This window comes from Typopeltis vanoorti, chromosome 7, assembly GCF_054136105.1.
Source record: "Typopeltis vanoorti isolate ZY-2024b chromosome 7, IOZ_Tvanoo_1.0, whole genome shotgun sequence".
In the NCBI taxonomy this organism is placed as follows: domain Eukaryota; kingdom Metazoa; phylum Arthropoda; class Arachnida; order Uropygi; family Thelyphonidae; genus Typopeltis; species Typopeltis vanoorti.
The window spans coordinates 146,956,748-146,974,730 of record NC_143555.1 but is presented as its reverse complement, the minus strand read 5'-3'; the positions used below and the strand labels follow the sequence as shown (position 1 = coordinate 146,974,730).

General features: G+C 36.4%; 1 protein-coding gene across 1 annotated transcript in view; it reads left to right on the top strand.

Annotated features, from left to right (window-relative positions):
• The window catches only part of LOC150105174 (meiosis inhibitor protein 1-like), a 190,137-nt gene extending 174,582 nt beyond the window's left edge, over nt 1–15,555 (top strand). Inside the window, exon 7 of the mRNA XM_090395131.1 lies at nt 15,452–15,555. Within this exon, the coding sequence (XP_090251257.1) occupies nt 15,452–15,555 (104 nt within the window). The remainder of the gene's footprint in view (nt 1–15,451) is intronic.
• The last annotated feature ends 2,428 nt before the right edge of the window (nt 15,556–17,983 follow it).

The following is a 17,983-nucleotide window of genomic DNA, read 5'->3' as shown; positions in this document are numbered from 1 at the left end:
TCTAAGATAACAGACTTCTTTCATAGTTGAAATAACCATGGTAACTAAAATTTGAACAAAGTGCTGTTGGAGGACTGGTGTCATTTAACTAAACTGTGGTAATTGAAATTCATGTATGTCAGAACTGTGCAAAGCAAAGACCTGTATATATAAAACACTTTAAATAAATAGTAGTTCCTTCCTTCCTGATTCATGCTCATACATAGACCCACACTTTATTATTCAACCATTCAAAACCAAACTAGATGGAATAGGATGGAATACGTAGTGTCTTAAGTCTGTATATTGCTTGTGTTCTTCTGACCAGTTTGCCTGTTTTGAGGGACGACAAACCTGAATTTCTAGGAGAAATTATATTCTTGTTTAATCTTTACCCAAGTGTAAGCAAACAAAGTTTGTGCAGTTCTTGTCAGGTTTAATTTATTTTGTAACTAAGTGAAAAAAACTTTCCACAACTATTTCTAATCCAGAGTATTTTAATAATAAGATGATAAACCTTTTCTCAACTTGTATATAAAAAATACATGACTTCTGCATTAATTCAACCTACATATCTTCCTGGGTCTGGCTCCCAATGATTACATTTTATATGTTTGTTTGGGAGCTACCTGAGGGAAGGGTATCCTGTTCTCTGGCAAAGTGGTAAGACTTTGTGCATTGTGAACTTGTCTGCTGCTGTGTAGAGCTGATACTTGGTGTGTGGTACTTTTTTGCCTGCTACTGCATAGGACTGAGGCTAGTGTGGCAATGGAGTTGCTTGTGGCTGTGAAGGTATGAGGTTCAGTGCAGTATTCTGAGTAGAGCTAAGATATTACTGAATGCTTTTTGTGCTATATGTAAGAATATGGGGATAAATTAGCTCTACTCAGAATACTGCACTGAACCTCATACCTTCACAGCCACAAGCAACTCCATTGCTTGTGGCTGTGAAGGATAATGTGACCTAAGGATAATGAACCAATGAAAACCTTCTCTTAATGCTTAGTAATATACAGATGCAAAACACTTCTAATATAAATTCAGTTTAATCCTTTATCCCAGTGAGAGCAAACAAAGTTTGCACCTGAAAATATCTTCAGGACTGAATACAGTGTTGTACTATCTTACCTGGGTAAGTAGTACAACACTGTATTCAGTCCTGAAGATATTTTCAGGTGCAAACTTTGTTTGCTCTCACTGGGATAAAGGATTAAACTAAATTTATTATAGTCTAACCTAGTGAAAAATAAACTTTCACCACTTCTAATAGGAAGTGCATTTTGCATTATGAGATATTGACTCAACTGATGTGATGTCAATAGCTTCTATATATAAGTAGCTAGTTATGAAAAGACTTCCTGTGCAAACTTTGCTTGCTTACATTTAATTAAAGGATAAAACTAGAACATAATTTCTTGTCAAGTTTAACTTTCTCCAACTCTGTGTTCACTTCTAAATCCATTCATGTCTTTCTTTTCCAAAGATAATCTAACACCAAATATCGTTTGTTGTTAAATTAGGTGTGTGGTAGTGCTATAAGCTATTTCCACTATAATTATAGATAGGATATTAATAAAAGTGATGCTAAATCTGACATTTAAACAGGAGAGATTAAGCTGTTTAGTACTTTACTTTATACTTTACATTATCCTCTTAAATCTGTTGTCTTCAAGAACTTAAACTGCTATGACAAATTTACACAGCTCAACTACTCAGACAAAATTTTAGTGATGATGAAAATTAAATATGGAAATAGATAAAAAATTAATAATGGCCGGTATGATGAATCACTTTATATACATGGATAAAACTGAAGATATGAAAAATAGAACTCAACATTATAATTATCATTTGAGAATGTGTGAGCAATGCTAATTTAAAGTGGCATGATCACATACACAGAATGGAAGAGAAAACATTAGAAAATAAGAGAAAGACCAAAATACAAATGGATACATGCAGTTAGGAATGTTTTATACAGCCTAAAAAAAAAAAAAAAAAAAAAAAACGTTTAAGAAACTTTTTTGAGACTGCAAGAATCCTACATAAAAATATTCTCTTTCATAAAAATTTACATACAAAATTATCAGAAAGTAAATTATAGCAATAAACAATTACATACAAAATATTGATTAATCATCATCATCATCATCAAATTCCTGCCATGTACCCTCAAGGGGTGTACAGAATATGATAGTACTACAGGAAAAATTTACATCATTACTAACTTCCTATCTACAATTTTCCTCCAAATCAGCCTGTTACTTGTCAAAACTTCAACGTTATCAGATTTTATATTTCTATCGTCTAAGACACTTTATACCATATCAATCCACCTATTTCTTGGTCTTCCTCTGGGTCGTTTTCCTGCCAACCTGGCAGAGAACACTTCCTTTGCTAATGTTTCCTCGCCCATTCTATTTATGTGACCATACCACCTGAGATTAGCTCTGCTAACACATTCCTGGTTGCTGACAATGTCAAGTTCTTTCCTAGTATCCTCGTTTTTAATGTGATATTGCCATTGATGTCATTGTTCATGCCTCTAATCTTTCTCAGGACTCTCATATCTGTGGTCTCTAGTCTTTGGTCAAGTGTTTTACTTCTGACCCAGCTCTCAGATCCATAAGTTACAATTGGTTTGAACACTGTCTTGTATACAGCTAATTTAGTGTTCCGACTAATTTCTCTCTAATTCCATATCAATTTATTCTATTGACTTCCTACCATACCATAGCTTTGTTGATTCTATTGTCTATTTCCATATTTAATTTACCATCTTCAGTAAAAATCGTGCCTAAGTAGCTGAAATATTTTACTTGTTCCACAGGTTCTCCATTCACAACGCAGTTGACATTTTCAATGATTCTGCCTATTTTCATTGTCTTTGTCTTTTTATTGCTGACCTTCATACCATATCTATTACAACAGTTATTCATTTTAATCAGGGAATCTTGCAGACTTGTATCAGATTTATTTAGAAGTATAACATCATGCGCATAAAACAAAGAGCATACATTAACATCTCCAATTTTGATATCAGGTTTAATACCACTTTCTTTCATAATGTGATCCATATAGATAATGAATAACAGAGGGGATAATGTACATCCTTGTCTGACACCAGATTTAACATTAAACCATCTTCCCGTTCTTCCTTCAATTCTAACTGCTGACTCAATAAAGAGTAAGTATTGCTTGATATAATGCTGCATTGACACCATATAACTGTAGCGTATTGATTAGCTCTTGGCAGTTTGTCATATGCCTTTTCCAGATCGACAAAACTTAAATACAGAACTTTGTTATATTCCCATGATTTTCCAACTATTTGTCATAAAGCAAAGATCTGATCCTGACAGTCTCTATTTGGCCTGAATCCAATTATTACTGAATCCAGCTTATTCTTCTTCACCAAGCTTTTCTTCAACAATTCTTCTCAGCCGTTTCTCAAGTATACTTGCATAAATCTTACCAGGAACACCCAGTAGGGAAATACCTCTGTAATTCTCACATTCAGTTTTATTTCCCTTTTTATATATGGGTACTATGAGAGCTCTACTCCACTCATTGGGAATTCGTCTCTCTCTCTGTCCAGGAGTTCTGAACTATGCAGTGCAGCCACTGTAAGACTTTTTATACCACCATACTTGAGCATTTCTGGTCGAATATCATCTACTCCTGCTGCTTTTCCACATTTCAAGCCTTCGATAGCTTTTTCTACTTCAAGTATGGATATGTATTCCTGCCTGTATGCTTGTTGTTGAGTGTGTTTTACCACTGTGCTATTACTGCTTGTTTCATTTAACAATTTTTCGAAGTAATTACTCCATACTTCAAGGATATCTTTTTCTCCTGTTTTCAATGAACTTTATCATCTCATTTTAGTCCTTTTACAGCACTCTTTCCTCCACTTCTAAGCTTCTTCAACAACCTCCAGAATATTTTGCCATCTTCTTGATATTTATTTTCTATGTTCTTCCCAAAGTCCTCCCATGACTTTTGTTTAGACAGTTTTATACAGTGTTTAGCTTTCTTACATTTGTCTCTGTATTCTCTAAGAACACAAGCTGACTTATTTATCAAGATCTTTTGATATGCTTTCTTCATTTCCATCACTGCCTCTTTAACTTCCTGTGTCCACCATGGAGTTCTGATTTTTCTGTCCTTGCAGACAACCTCACTACATGCCTCTCTGGCTGTATCGATCAGGGTTTTCTTCAAGGCTTGCCACTGAATCTCCAAGGTTTGGTTCCTGTTCTCAAAGTCTTTCATTTTTTCTTCAATAATCTTTGTGTATTTTAGTCTACAGTTCACACCTGAGAGCTGCTCAACTTATTTGCTTTAAAACTTTCTTACATGTTATTCTTTTTAGTATAAAATTCAATTTTATCCTGTTCCAGACTAAATAGTGATCACTTCTAATTTCAAATCCTCTGTACACTCTGGTGTTCTGCACCAGGGAGAAAACATCACTATCAACAATAACATGGTCAATGAGACTTTTCTTATTCCTTGCCTCTTCTCTCCAAGTGAATTTGTGCACATTTTTATGTTGGAAAATGGTGTTAGTAATAACCAGTCCATGTCCTGAGCAGAAATACTACAAGTATTTGCCATTATGATTAGCTTTGCTGTTTTCTCCAAATTTTCCCAAAATATTTTTGTATGTCTGACAATCATTTCCTACTCTGCTAGTTAGATCCCCAACTAGAACCAACTTTTCCTTTTCCATTGTTTCAGTTGCTTTCTCTAAAGTCTCAAAAAATTCCTCCACTTCTACGTTAGTAGAACCTTCTGTGGGACTATAGGTACAAATAAGTCTCATTGTCCAGTTCTCCATTCTGATATTTGCCCACATCACTATACTTGAGACTGCCTGCCATTCAAGAAGATTAGCCAATGAATTTAGTGTTGAATACTACGGCTACTCTTTCTTTTCCTTGATTGTCATTGCCTGAATATAACATTTGTATTTATTGTTCAGAAAGATCTCCCCAGTTTTTGTCTTTTTTGTTTTGTCAATCTGGTACTTATCTAATTCCTCAGCTCTCCATTTCTTTGCCATTCAAGCTTCTTATGTTGATAGTACCGATTTTAACTCTGGTGATGTTGAGTTGGGATGTGTTTTCAGATTTGTTCCAGTAGCTGACTTTTTGCTGTTTGCCCTGGTTCCCTGGCAAAAACAATGTGGGCCTTGTTTAACCGGATGACCCCAGCCGGCATGAAATTTTGTCATGTTGTACCATCATTTTGTATTTTGGTTTAAGCCAATAAGAATATAATTTGGTCGTCTAAATCCCAAATTGCCAGCCCATCCTCGTTCGTTCAGTATCCAGGTAGATACCCAACAGGGTGCACCACGAGAAGGTGAGGATTGGACATTAGGTCAGAAGCCCTGATCAGTTCTCCGCATTCCTTTAAAGGCTATGTGGAGGTCTCCTCTCAGTTATATAGCTTTGACCCTTTAGCATCCCCCATATTGTAATCAATAAAACATATATTATATCACAAATAATAAAGTAGCATAACAAATTCTAGAAATAAATCAGTTTAATAAAAATGTTCCCTCACTAAATACAAAATATTACTGAGAAATATGAGCTTGCTCTCATTTGTTCACTGGACATCCACAGATGCTGTATGGTTAATCTGATGCTTGGTGATGTGCCACACTAGTCCTCACCATGTAGTCCTGTTGTATGCTTTTCTGCAGGCTTTAACTTTTTGAAGATCATCACTACACACACACACACACACACACACACACACAATCCATCCATCCATCCATCTTATTAATGGTCTGCCTGTTCCTCTTTTTCTAGGAACTTTATCTTCTATTAGTGTTCTAAGAAGTCCTCCTTCCATCCATGCAATGTGTCCAAAATATTTTAACTTTCTTATGTCAGTATCCTTAAGGAGCCTTGAAGTTCTACTGATCTTTTCTAATACCTATTCATTTCTATGGCTTTCATATATGATATCCTAAACAGCCTTCTGTAACAACACCACATGTCAAAAGCAGCTATCCTTTTCTAATATGACTTCTTTAGGTTCCAAGTCTCACATCCATAAGTCGCTGTTGGAAAAACAACTGCATCTAAAATCCTCAACTTTGTTCCCATGGAGATAGGGGTCCATCATTCCAGATTTTAGATAAGTCTCTGACTGTTGCTTTAGCCATTCCTAATCTTCTTCTGATGTCTTCTGAACAGGAATTCTTCAGATTAATAATGGATCCCAAGTACTCAAACTTGCAGACTTTCTCAATTCTTTCTTCATTAAGGTACAATTGTTTCTCAAGAGCTTCCCCATTTGTATTTCCTTTGAAAACCATAATCTTTGTCTTACTAGGATTTAGTTGAAGCCCTCTGTTATTACTGATCAGAATTAACTTTATCAAGAATTTCTCCTAGTTCTTCCTTGTCTTTACACAGGAGTACAGTATCATCAGCATACCTCAGATTACTAATAAATTTACCACCTATCCTAATTCCTGTCTTTAGCTCATCTAGTGCTTCACACATGATGTCCTCAGCAAGGAGAAAGTAGGTATCCTTACCTAACTGTCTTTTCCATCCTGATGCCAGTCAGTTAATCCAACCTGTTCTTATTGTGACTTTTTTCTCCCTGTACAAGTTGGCTGTACAAGTCCACCTGAGTATGTTGAGGGAAAATCCAATTCTTTTCATTATTTCCTAGAATTTCATATGCTGGACACAGTCAAAAACTTTAGAGCAATCTAAGAAACACATTACCAGAGCGAGTCTAAATTCTTTACATTTTTCTTATATTTGTCTTAAGGCAAAGGATCTGATCTCTGGTCCCCTTACCTTTCCTAAAACCAGCTTTTTCCTTGGGCATCTCTGCCTTAATCATATTTAGCATGATCTTCAGTTCTTGCAATCCTTCATATCTCCATTCCTATGTAGTGTATGAAAACCGACTTGTTCCAGTCTCTAGGCCACCCTGTCTCCCATATCCTTGTAATCAATCTATGAAACACTCTTATCCTTCCATCCCCTGTGGCCTTAATTCATCTGCTAGGATTCCATCTACACCTGGGGTCTTATTGCTGTTAAGCTTCTTAACTGCTCTTTCAACATCATGCCTAAGTGGAAGAGGTGCCTCCTTCAGTCCCTGTGAATCTTTGTTTTTCCAACCGTCTTCTTTTGATTAGTTTCCATTTTGAATCTGATATCCAAGGGTCTCTTGGTCTACTTATTGGGCCGAGATACTTCTTGGCTGTATCCTGTATTATCACTTTGACTCCTTCCCAAAGCATTTCTGGTGAGTTCTCCTCATTGGTCTCCAAAAACAACTTAGTTGATGTTTCTTCTATGAATTCACTAGGAATTACTCTAATATCGAGTCTAGTGGGATGTGCCTGACTTGGACGTTTTCAGAGCCTTAGTCTTACTTTGGCTCTTACTAGCTGATGGTCTGTACCATAATATTCTCCAGGATAAGTATGCACATCAGAGATGTTTTTCCTCCATTGCTGGAGAGCCAGGATATAATCAGTCTGGTGCCTTGACCCATCAATGTCATGGGTGTTTTTGGAAACAGGTATTGGTAATAACTAATCTGTTAGCATGGGCAAATTCCAACAATCTTTCACCATGGGGTGTTATGTTCACCCAGACCAAACATGCTACACTCCGGCCTAACTCTCATACTCTTCCCCACTTTTTCATTTAAGTCTCCTAAGATGTAAAGTATGTCTCTCCTTGGTAGAAGTCCAAAACAGGCTGTAAGTTTTCATAGAATTCCTCCCTCTCTTTATCAGGCCTATCCATGTGGGGTGCATAAACTACCATGATTGATACATTGGTAGGATGAGCCTTCAGTATCATAGCTACTCCATGATGCTTGGAGTCACCTCCTGAGTAAATAACTAGCTTACTCTCCTGTCTTTTGAAGCGATTTTCTCCATTCCACCTGGTCTCTATAATTTCCAGGTGTCAATTTTATACCTATCCATCTCTTTACAGACAATCTAAAGAGTACCCATCTATAGACCCGAAACATTCCATGTGCCTATGTAAAATTCCCTTCTAAAATTAATCCTATGCCTTTTGTATTCCTCATTCACAATGTCACTGACTTTTGTTGGAGAGACTGTAATGTACTTCTTGAACAGGATCCTCTGCCTAAGCCTTGAACATGGCTTTGATTATTCTGGGTGCACCAAATGACAAATCATCAATGTTTGGTATAATGTTTGTTGAATATAGTCTTAAAGCAGACATCAAATTCAGACTATTTCAATGTTTTATTGGGTTGCAGAGAAGCCACTTTTCTATTCCATCGTAGATTGTTGAGAATTCACTTATGTGAAAGTGGATACTTAATCACTGCAACAGAGTAGGATGATTCTAAATCCTGTTTCATTTAAGGCCCATATTCACTATGAATTTTTATCTAAAATTTATCAAGTAATAAATTGTTCTTCAAAATTTCAATGTTATGTTTGAGGAGAGATCTGCCAACATATCTTCCTCTTCAGCATGATTCCTATGAACCCCAACTAGTAACCTCAACAACCCCACTATCCACCTTAATTGCCCAAACTCCACATTACATAGCTCTTTTGGCCATAAGGGCACCTTATGGCCAAAAGAGATTTCAATGCAGTGTTTGTGCGAAAAGACATTTCAATGCAGTGTTTGGCAGTGTTTAATCACAATTCGCAGGATTTTTGCATCGATTCGTGATGTAGATGAAATGTGGATCCAACCACTACACACCTGAGTCCAAGCAGCAGTCAAAACAGTGGACAATGCTGAGTGAAAGAGCACCAAAAAAAGTGAAGACTGTTTTGTCAGCTTGGAAGGTGATAACCACTGTTTTTTGGGATTCCCAAGGAATTATCATGATAGACTATTTGGAAAAGGGGAAGACAATAACAGGAGTCTGTTATGCGCATTATTGGACTGTTTAAAAGAAGAACTGAAGGAAAAAAAGGCCATGATTGGTGCACAAAAAAGTGCTCTTTCATCAAGACAATGCACCATCCCACACATTGGCCATCGCAATGGCAAAATTGCACGTACAATTGAGTTCGTGCAATTTTGCATGAATTGTGGAACCAATTCATGCAAAATTGCATGAATTGGTTCCACATCCACCGTATTCTCCAGACTCGGTCCCGTGTGACTTCTTCTTGTTCCCAAACTTAAAAATTTGACTCATTGGGAAAAAATTTTCTTTGAACGAGGATGTCATCAAGGCTGTCATTGACTATTTTGCACAATTTGACAAATCCTACATGGAATGAAAAAATTGGAAACTCGCTGGACCGAATGTGTAGACCTCGATGGAGACTATGTTGAGAAATAAAGGTGATTTTTTCCAAAAAAAATGTGTTTAACTTATTTTTTTACCAAACTTTTCAAACAACCCTTGTATGGTCTACGTTCCTTACTCTGCAACTGGATCTCCGCCTTTCTCACTGGTCGCTCATTACATGTCACATGGTGGATGACTTACTCTATTCAGATTTTCTCACCAATGCAGGAGTACCCCAGGGTTCTGTTGTTTCACTCACTCTTTCACTCTGCTCTCACAGATTTCCAATCCTATCCATAGCTTTGCTGACAACAGTACGTTCCTCCTTTTCATTCTTGAACAAGCTTGAACAATATTCAAGTATTAGAATCCTCTAATACTTGAACATTGTGCCATAACCAGGGATCTGAACTCAGATCTCCTACCTATATGCCAGTGGAGCAAGGACAACCTTGTAAACTTCAATGCCACCAAAACTCAGTTTTGGTGGCATTAAGACACTACTTCACACTGAAGACAAGACAAGATACTACATCACACCTTCACAGCTACTAACTATACAAAGCTGCCCAGCCATGGAATATTATTGCCATATTTGAAATGGTGAACCAAAATTCTCTTTAAGATTGCTTGATTTTATCCAGAAGAGGGCAATCTGACTTCAAACCCACTTCAAATCCCTCTCTAATAGATGTTCTGTTTCTGCCTTGCTTCTTCTACAGATACTTTCATGGACAGTGCTTTGCTGAATTGGCCACTATTATTTCCCCAATCTCATCCAAAATCATTAAAACCAAAGCCACTACTAACCAACATCCTTTTACAGTCCATCTAGAAACTCACCGAAACAATTTCACTGCCTCTTCTTCATTCCATGTACTTTTGTCCTGTGGAACAGTCTCTCCCCACTGTCTTCCCCAACGATTAAAACACTCGGCTGTTCAAGCAAAATGTGAACTCCTCCTCCTCTCTTCTCTTCTATTCCTCATGGCCATGCTATAGGTCTTGTGGCATTTCATGTATGGATCAAATATATATATATATATAAATTCTGGAAGATATCTCTTTGATTCCACTTCGATATATTAAAGGAATTCTGAACATATTGCTAAAGTTCTAAGACCTCTTAACATTCTGGTGTCCATTTGTCCTGTCAGGAAGGTTTCTACCTTCCTTTCTTCACCCTGAAGACAAGCTTCCTCCACACAGCTCTCCAGGTATCTACCAGATCTCTTGTTCCTGTGGTTTGTCTTACTTCAGACAGTTTGGTAAACTGGAGCAGTTTGGTCTACCATAACATGCCATCTCAACTAAACATAGGGTTATTGGGAAGAAAATTAAGCTTCAAGGGCTTACTTCACTGCACAAATTTAAACAGATCTGATGGCTTTTGGTTGTCCCCTTTATGTGAAATATTATTGTATAAATCTTCTGTAAATTCCTGATTATTATCTTATTATATTAATATTTATTAAATTAGAAATTTGCTGACTGTCTTTCTTACACTGTAGTGGAATTTTTTTCAATTAATTATTTTATTGCATTTTATTTTGTGATCTATTGTTAACATACTGAAAATGGCTTTGATACTTTGGCAAACATTTTACATTGATTAAAATTATTTCTACTTAACTTTGAGTTTCCACCTTTAATTTCTACAATTTAGCTGCATTTTTTAATGAATATGCCAAATGAAGTAAGTAAACAGATAACAAGAGAAGCAAAGATAGAATGGTGGGTACTATTTGAATCAATTCATATGGAACAGAAAGAAAACAGTCAAAAAACCAGGCTAGTTTTATCCGATTTGAAAGTTTCAGTTGTAAATTATGTATTTAAGTTGCGACAAAGGGGTCTGAATATCATGCTAGTGGACTGGATTGGTAACTGGCTTTCAGATAGGTGTCAAACAGTTGTATATGGGAAAAACAGTAATGGGGAGTAGAAAGGTTATTATTTCAGTCATAAGATATTTAGTTGTTGTTTTTTTCGTATTTTTCATTTATTAATTTTTCATTATTTGATTGGTGGAAGTTTTTTTTCCCACTTGGTTAGATTATAATATATTTTGTTTAATCCTTTATACAAGTGTAGGCAAACACAATTTGCACCTGAAGTTTCTTCAGGACTAAGGCAATTTGTGGTAAAGGTGGACCAAGCTCTCATCACTCCTTGTCTTAGTATCTCCTATAATACAAAGCACATCTCCTTGCGTACATGTATAATGGGAATGCGTTAAGGGAAGGGCCACTACCCAGACCGGTTTCGATCTTTATTGAGGTCTCATCAGTGGGAGCCAGACCTAGAGGTGGTGATACTAAGGTGGGAGAAGTCATATTTACCTATACAAGTTGCCAAAAGGTGTCTCACCTTATTATTAAATTACTCTGGATTTAGAGGAAGATGTTGGAAGTTTTTTTTTTTCCCACTTGGTTAGACTATAATATATTTAGTCCTTTATCTAAGTTTAATCCTTTATCCAAGTGTAAGCAAACAAATTTTGCACCTGAAGTATCTTCAGGACTGAGGCAACTCATGGTAAAGGTGTTTCCACTTTTACATCTTTTTCTAAATCCAGAGTAATTTAATAATAAGGTGAGACACCTTTTGGCAACTCGTATAGGTAAATATAACTTCTCCATTGCTCCCACCTTAGTATAACCACCTCTGGGTCTGGCTCCCACCGACGAGACCTCAATAAAGGTCAAAACCAGTCTGGGTAGTGGCCCTTCCCTTAATGCATTATACATGTCTGCAAGGAGATGTGCTTTACATTATGGGAGATACTAAGACAAGGAGTGATGAGAGCTTGGTCCACCTTTACCACGAGTTGCCTCTCAGTCCTGAAGATACTTCAGGCGCAAACTTTGTTTGCTTACACTTGGATAAAGGATTGAACTAAATATATTATATTATTTGATTGGTGTTGGAAACCTTGCTCTAGAGACTAAACATGGAATCTCATCAAGCCATTTCACCTCTAGTAAGCAGAGCAGTGATCTCACACTGGGTGATGAAATTCATCTCCAACCTAAAGACAATCACAAACATCCATTCCCACAGTAAGATTTGTACTTACAACCTGTTGGTTGGAGACTGGATACACTAACCTCCCAGCCAACAAAGATATATATATATGAAGGTGGTCTGAAAAGTTTTGTGCCTAACAATGAAAAAAAACGAATTTATAATTTCAAAATTATTTTTATTTTTCAACATAATCTCCCTTAAGACTAATACATTTATTGTTGCGATGATCCTGTGCCATTATCCCATCCCTGTAGTGGTTCTCAGTAAGATTTGAAAAATACCCCTCTACAGCTGCAATCACCTCTTGATTCGAAGAAAAACACTGACCAGCGAGGAAGAGTTTTAGTTTTGGGAAGAGATAGAAGTCAGAAGGAGCCAAATCTGGGGAATAGGGTGGATGTTGCAACTATTCAGAGTGCAGATCCCTTAATTTTCCCATTGCCAAAACACCTTTGTGGGCAGGCGCATTGTCCTGATGAAAGATGATTTTCTTCTGCAAACCAGGTCTTTTCTCACGAATTTTGCATCAAGTCTGGTTAAAAGATCGGAATAATATTCCTTGGTTATTGTTTTACCCTTTTCAAGATAATTAATAAACAAAATGCCTTTAGCATCCCAAAACACGAATTGACTTTGTCTTCTTTGGCACTGAACAACCGGCTTCTGTCCACTGTTTTGACTGCTGTTTGGATTCTGGTGTGTAATGGTGAATCAAAGTCTCATCCATAGTAATAAATTGACACACAAAATCAATTTTATTATTGTTAAAAATCCTCCAAGCACCGGTCAGAGATTTTCGTGCAAGTGCGTTTTTGATCTGCTGTGAGCAAGTACAGCACCCATCTTGCACAAAGCTTTTTCATTTGCAATTCTTCATGCAAAATATATCCTACACGTTCTTTTGAAATGCCTATAGTCTCAGCAATTTCATGCACTTTGACTCGCTGGTCATCCAGTACCATGGCATGCACTTGATCAATGATTTCTGGTGTTGTTACACTTTTTGGACGTACTTCATGTGAACCATGTTCAAGGCTGGTACGGCCACATTTAAACTTGGCAGCCCATTTCTTAATTGTTGAAAATGAAGGAGAAGAGTACCCATAAACTTTGATGAACTTCGAATGAATTTCTTTTGCCGTTAAACCTTCTTTTGCAACGAATTTTATAACTGCATGATACTCAGTTTTATCCATTTCAAGGGATACAGACACTTTTGCTTCAGACAGCTGTATAAAACAAAACTACTTGATAGAATGACTTGCGATTTCACATGGATTCTTATGACAGATATACCAACTTAGAAAAAAAAAATCTTGCTGATAGTGTTGCCATCTATGGTCGAGGCTGAGAACTTTTCAGACCACCCATATATATATATATATATATTAAGGATACCAAGTAATTTTATAAACTTAGTTTTTTTACTCCTTCTCCCAAGTAAGCAAAACAGTTAAGTTTGCACCTGAACATAGTTCAAGTCTAAAGGTAGTGCAACACCAGGGCAACTCGTTGTAAAGGTGGGTAAAGATCTGATCCCTATTCTTAGTATTTCCCATAATGTAAAACACATCTCACTAAGAGATGTATACTGTTATACATTATGGGTTTGGGGGTCACTACCCAGACCGGTTTTAACCTTTTTTGAGGTCTCTTCAGTGAGTAGCTAGACCCTGAAATACTAAGGTTTTAGTAATACAGAGCCTTATCAACTTTACCTATACAAGTTGCTTTTACTTTGATTAAGAAACTCTGGATAAGATAAAGATGTGAAAAGTTATTTAGAAGTTTTTTTTATAAAAAACATTTCACACACACACACACACATATATGACAGAATGATCATTAACTTGGTTAACATACATAGTTTTATGAAAAATTGAATGACTAGAACCGAGATTTAAGTAAAAAGGTTTTAATATAAAAACACTACTAGTTTCGGCCTGTAACAGCCTTCTTCAGGTGACATTATAAAAGAAAGAAAAAACACTAAACATTAAAGGTTAAAAGACTATGAACAACATAGACAGTCTCTATACATAATTAGCATGAAAACGTTGTAGTTGTATTTGAAGCTGTTCTTTCGTTTGTTGGATTGTTGGGAGAGTGCGTGCTTGCAGCGTCACGTGAACGCCAGTACATGATTAGAGCTGAATAACTATCTGGGGGGTTGTAGCTCAAGTTGTTATTTAGATGAACAGGATTGAAGATGATTTCTCTAGATTCCACGATTTTTCTCTCTAGTTCGTCACTGCAACAGAAGATGTTAGTAGATTTTTCCAGCAGACTTTGTGACTTTGGTTTTTATCATTAGGATTAGCCGAGAAAAGGATATGACTTGATAATGCACTCCCTCACTGTCTCTTGTAAGTAATATCCCTCATGTGTTCTTCCATATGCAATTTGACAGATTTGTCTGTCTGCCCAAAATAAGGAATATCACAATCACACAATATTTTATATACACCAGGGTATTTGAGTTGATGATGACAAGGTTTTGGGTGGCTAATTAAGAAACTGATTTTTGGAAGTGGAGTGAACAATGTTCTGATATTGTATTTTCTTAGAACTTTTGCTAATTTATGTGAAACAGTACTTATGTAAGGAATAGATATATTGCCTTTGAATCTATTTGTTTCTTCCGAGTGATATCTAGAAGGATTAAGAAGGAATTTTTCAATGATTTTCTTGGAATATCCATTAACTTCGAAAGAAGTTTTCAGATGGTTTATTTCTGTAAGAAGTTCATTTGGGTCATCAAGAAGAGAACGGGCTCTGTATCCCAATGTGGAAATTATTCCAAGCTTATGAGGAGGGAAATGATGGGACTGACTGTGCAGATATCTGTTGGTATGTGTGGGCTTTCTATATATCGATATTTTGAGTTTACCAGAAGAGCGAGTCGGATAATTGAAATGGATAATTCCTTGCCTTTTCTTGATGTCAAACTGACTCGCTCCTCTGGTAAACTCAAAATATCATTTTTATAATATACTGTAATATTACTGTTATATAATATACTGTAATATAAAAACACTGTAATATTCCAGGCTTATTACAGTGTTCTATTAAATATGTAATCCAATTTGCTTCCATTTCATACCAAGTAGTCTTCAGTCAATGCCATTGCTATCTGTCATTTTTTCTTCAGGAATGGAATCAGTACTGCGTTCTTCTGAACATCTTCTACGATTAAAGAATTGGAGATTAGCTACAGCTGGATTAAAGTTATTGGCAGCTATTCTTATTAAGTAAACTTTTATCTGATTATTTATTTTTAAAAAAGTTTTCTTTTTTAGTTTTAATCATGTGTCAAACCTCTGATGCACGTAGTGTTTATTGATATACAGAAACTAAACAATACTTATGTAACCTCAACCTTTTTGAAATTTATATGGAACAAACTGCAACATTAGGTAAATATTTGTCATGAATAGGAAACAGCCAACCATTTTTTTTTTTTTTTAATGTTGCTCCCATTCACAAAAGGTTATTTGTAAACCTATAGTACATTTTGTACCATGAGGGATTTTTTTTTCTATTTTTTATCAATTTTATATATATATTTCTTTTCATTTATTTTTTTACATAATCCAGAAACCCTGCTCTAGAGACCAAACATGGAACTTTTTCAAGCTATTTCAGGCCTCCAGTAAGTGGGGTGGTAGTCTCACACCGGGCTATGGCATTCATCTCCCACCTTGGTCTGGTTGGCCGAGTGGTTAGTGTATCCGCTCTCCAGCCAAAAGGCTGTGGGTTCGAATCCTGCGGTGGGCATAGATGTTTGTGATTGTCTGTGGAAATACTAATGGTGGTTGTGGTAGATGGCATTGGTGTAGTTGGTGGAGAGTTGTATAGTAGATGCCCTCCCTCGATGAGTCTTTGGACTCCCTGGAGGTGTCACGTAATAATAATAATAATAATAAAGACAATTACAAACATCCATGACCACAGTGGGATTTGAACTCGCAGCTTGGTTGGAGAGTGGGTACGCTAACCACTCAGCCAACCAGGCAAGCTGGCAATGCCATTACCTCCCATGTAATTCATTTAATACTGCTTTTTGATGAGTATGTAGATTTTTTGACCAAAACATGAGTTCAACAAAAGATAACTGACACTGATTTTAATAGGTCATGATAATACAGATAGCTAAACTGACTAGTTTTGCCACATATGCTAGTTGCTTCTTAGGATGAACAAAAGAATACAATAAAGGATAAATGTGAACCATTACATAACTATCATTGAACATGTAGAATCATTACACAAAAGTAAAAAGCAGAAATGCATGGAAGCTGGCATGGGTTAGTCATTGTTCGGTAGCTATGCATGATAGTTAGTAGAAAAGGTAGCCTGACATGTGAAAAGATCTAATAAGCGACTTCCAGATATCACATAAAATCATTCCCTGTTTTCTGTTGAGTGTGAGTGGCATTGTGAGTGGATAACCATTGTAGACTCTTTGATGTTTCAGGCACTGAAGTTGTCTTCTATGTAAAGCGTGGAGCTCTTGTCCCATTCAATATTGTGGTAAGTGTGAGAGAAGTGGAAAGCTAGTCCTGAACTGTCTTTGCTGTTGTTATTAACATCTCTCTTTTTGTCTAATATCCAAATTAGATGTTTGCTCTATATAAGCAAGGGCAAAAGAAGAACATGGAATATTGTAAACTCCAGGCTGTTTGTTGAAAGGGTTGTGGTCCTTAGGTGAATGTAATAGAGTTCATATAGTCACAACTTGAAAGCCACTCTTATGTCATGAGATTTCAGGAGATTGGCGATTTTGAGAGAAGGTCAGCTAACATAAGGGTTGGAAACCAAGGCTCTGTAGTGAATGCCAGGAATTTGTTGTGGAGCAGGAGTAGAAAATAGCATTTTTTGTATAATTTTGTTAGAATATCCATTGCTCACAGTAGTTCAATAAGAGAATGTATTTCTTTTAGTGTTATTTCATCTCTTGTAATAGAGAATGCCCTTTTTTTTTTTTTTGTAAAATGAGGTATTATACACATGATTTAAGCATGTGTATAATACCTAATTTTTGTGATATATTTTTGCAAAGAAGTAGGAGGCCTCTCTCTTAGCGTATACCGTAAGTCCATTCTGCATGCCTTACAAGTCACTACCTACATTTCTTCCATCTGCAGATCAACCGAAAATATTATTCTTTTGACAGAGTATGAACAACAGAACCATCTGGACATTACTTCTGCCCTCTTAAGATCCTTGGATGATGGTAGAAGAGCTCGCTGATGAAGAAATGAACACCCTCACCCAGATCAAGTTGCAAGGCTTGGTCACTGTTTTGTCAAATGGGAGGCACCATCACTCCAAACAGGACTAAAGGAAAAGTAAACCCTAATGATATTGCAAAAATATTAGCACAAAAGCTAAACCCAAAATTCTCATAGTCACCAAAAAAAGAGATCCAAGAGATCATGTCCTACATATATATGAAATTGATGCTGCAATCAAACTAACTAAAACAGGTAAAGCTCCTGGCATTGATGGCATCCTTCCAGACTTTCTTACTTATCTTGGCTCAAGAGCAAAATCTTGGCTATCTAATTTCTTCTCCACAATAATAAATAATGAATGGCTCCCAAAACTTTGGCATGAATCAAAGATAACAGCCCAGCACAGTGGTGTAGCTAAAGCTTTTGCTGCCAGGGGTGGTTGTTCC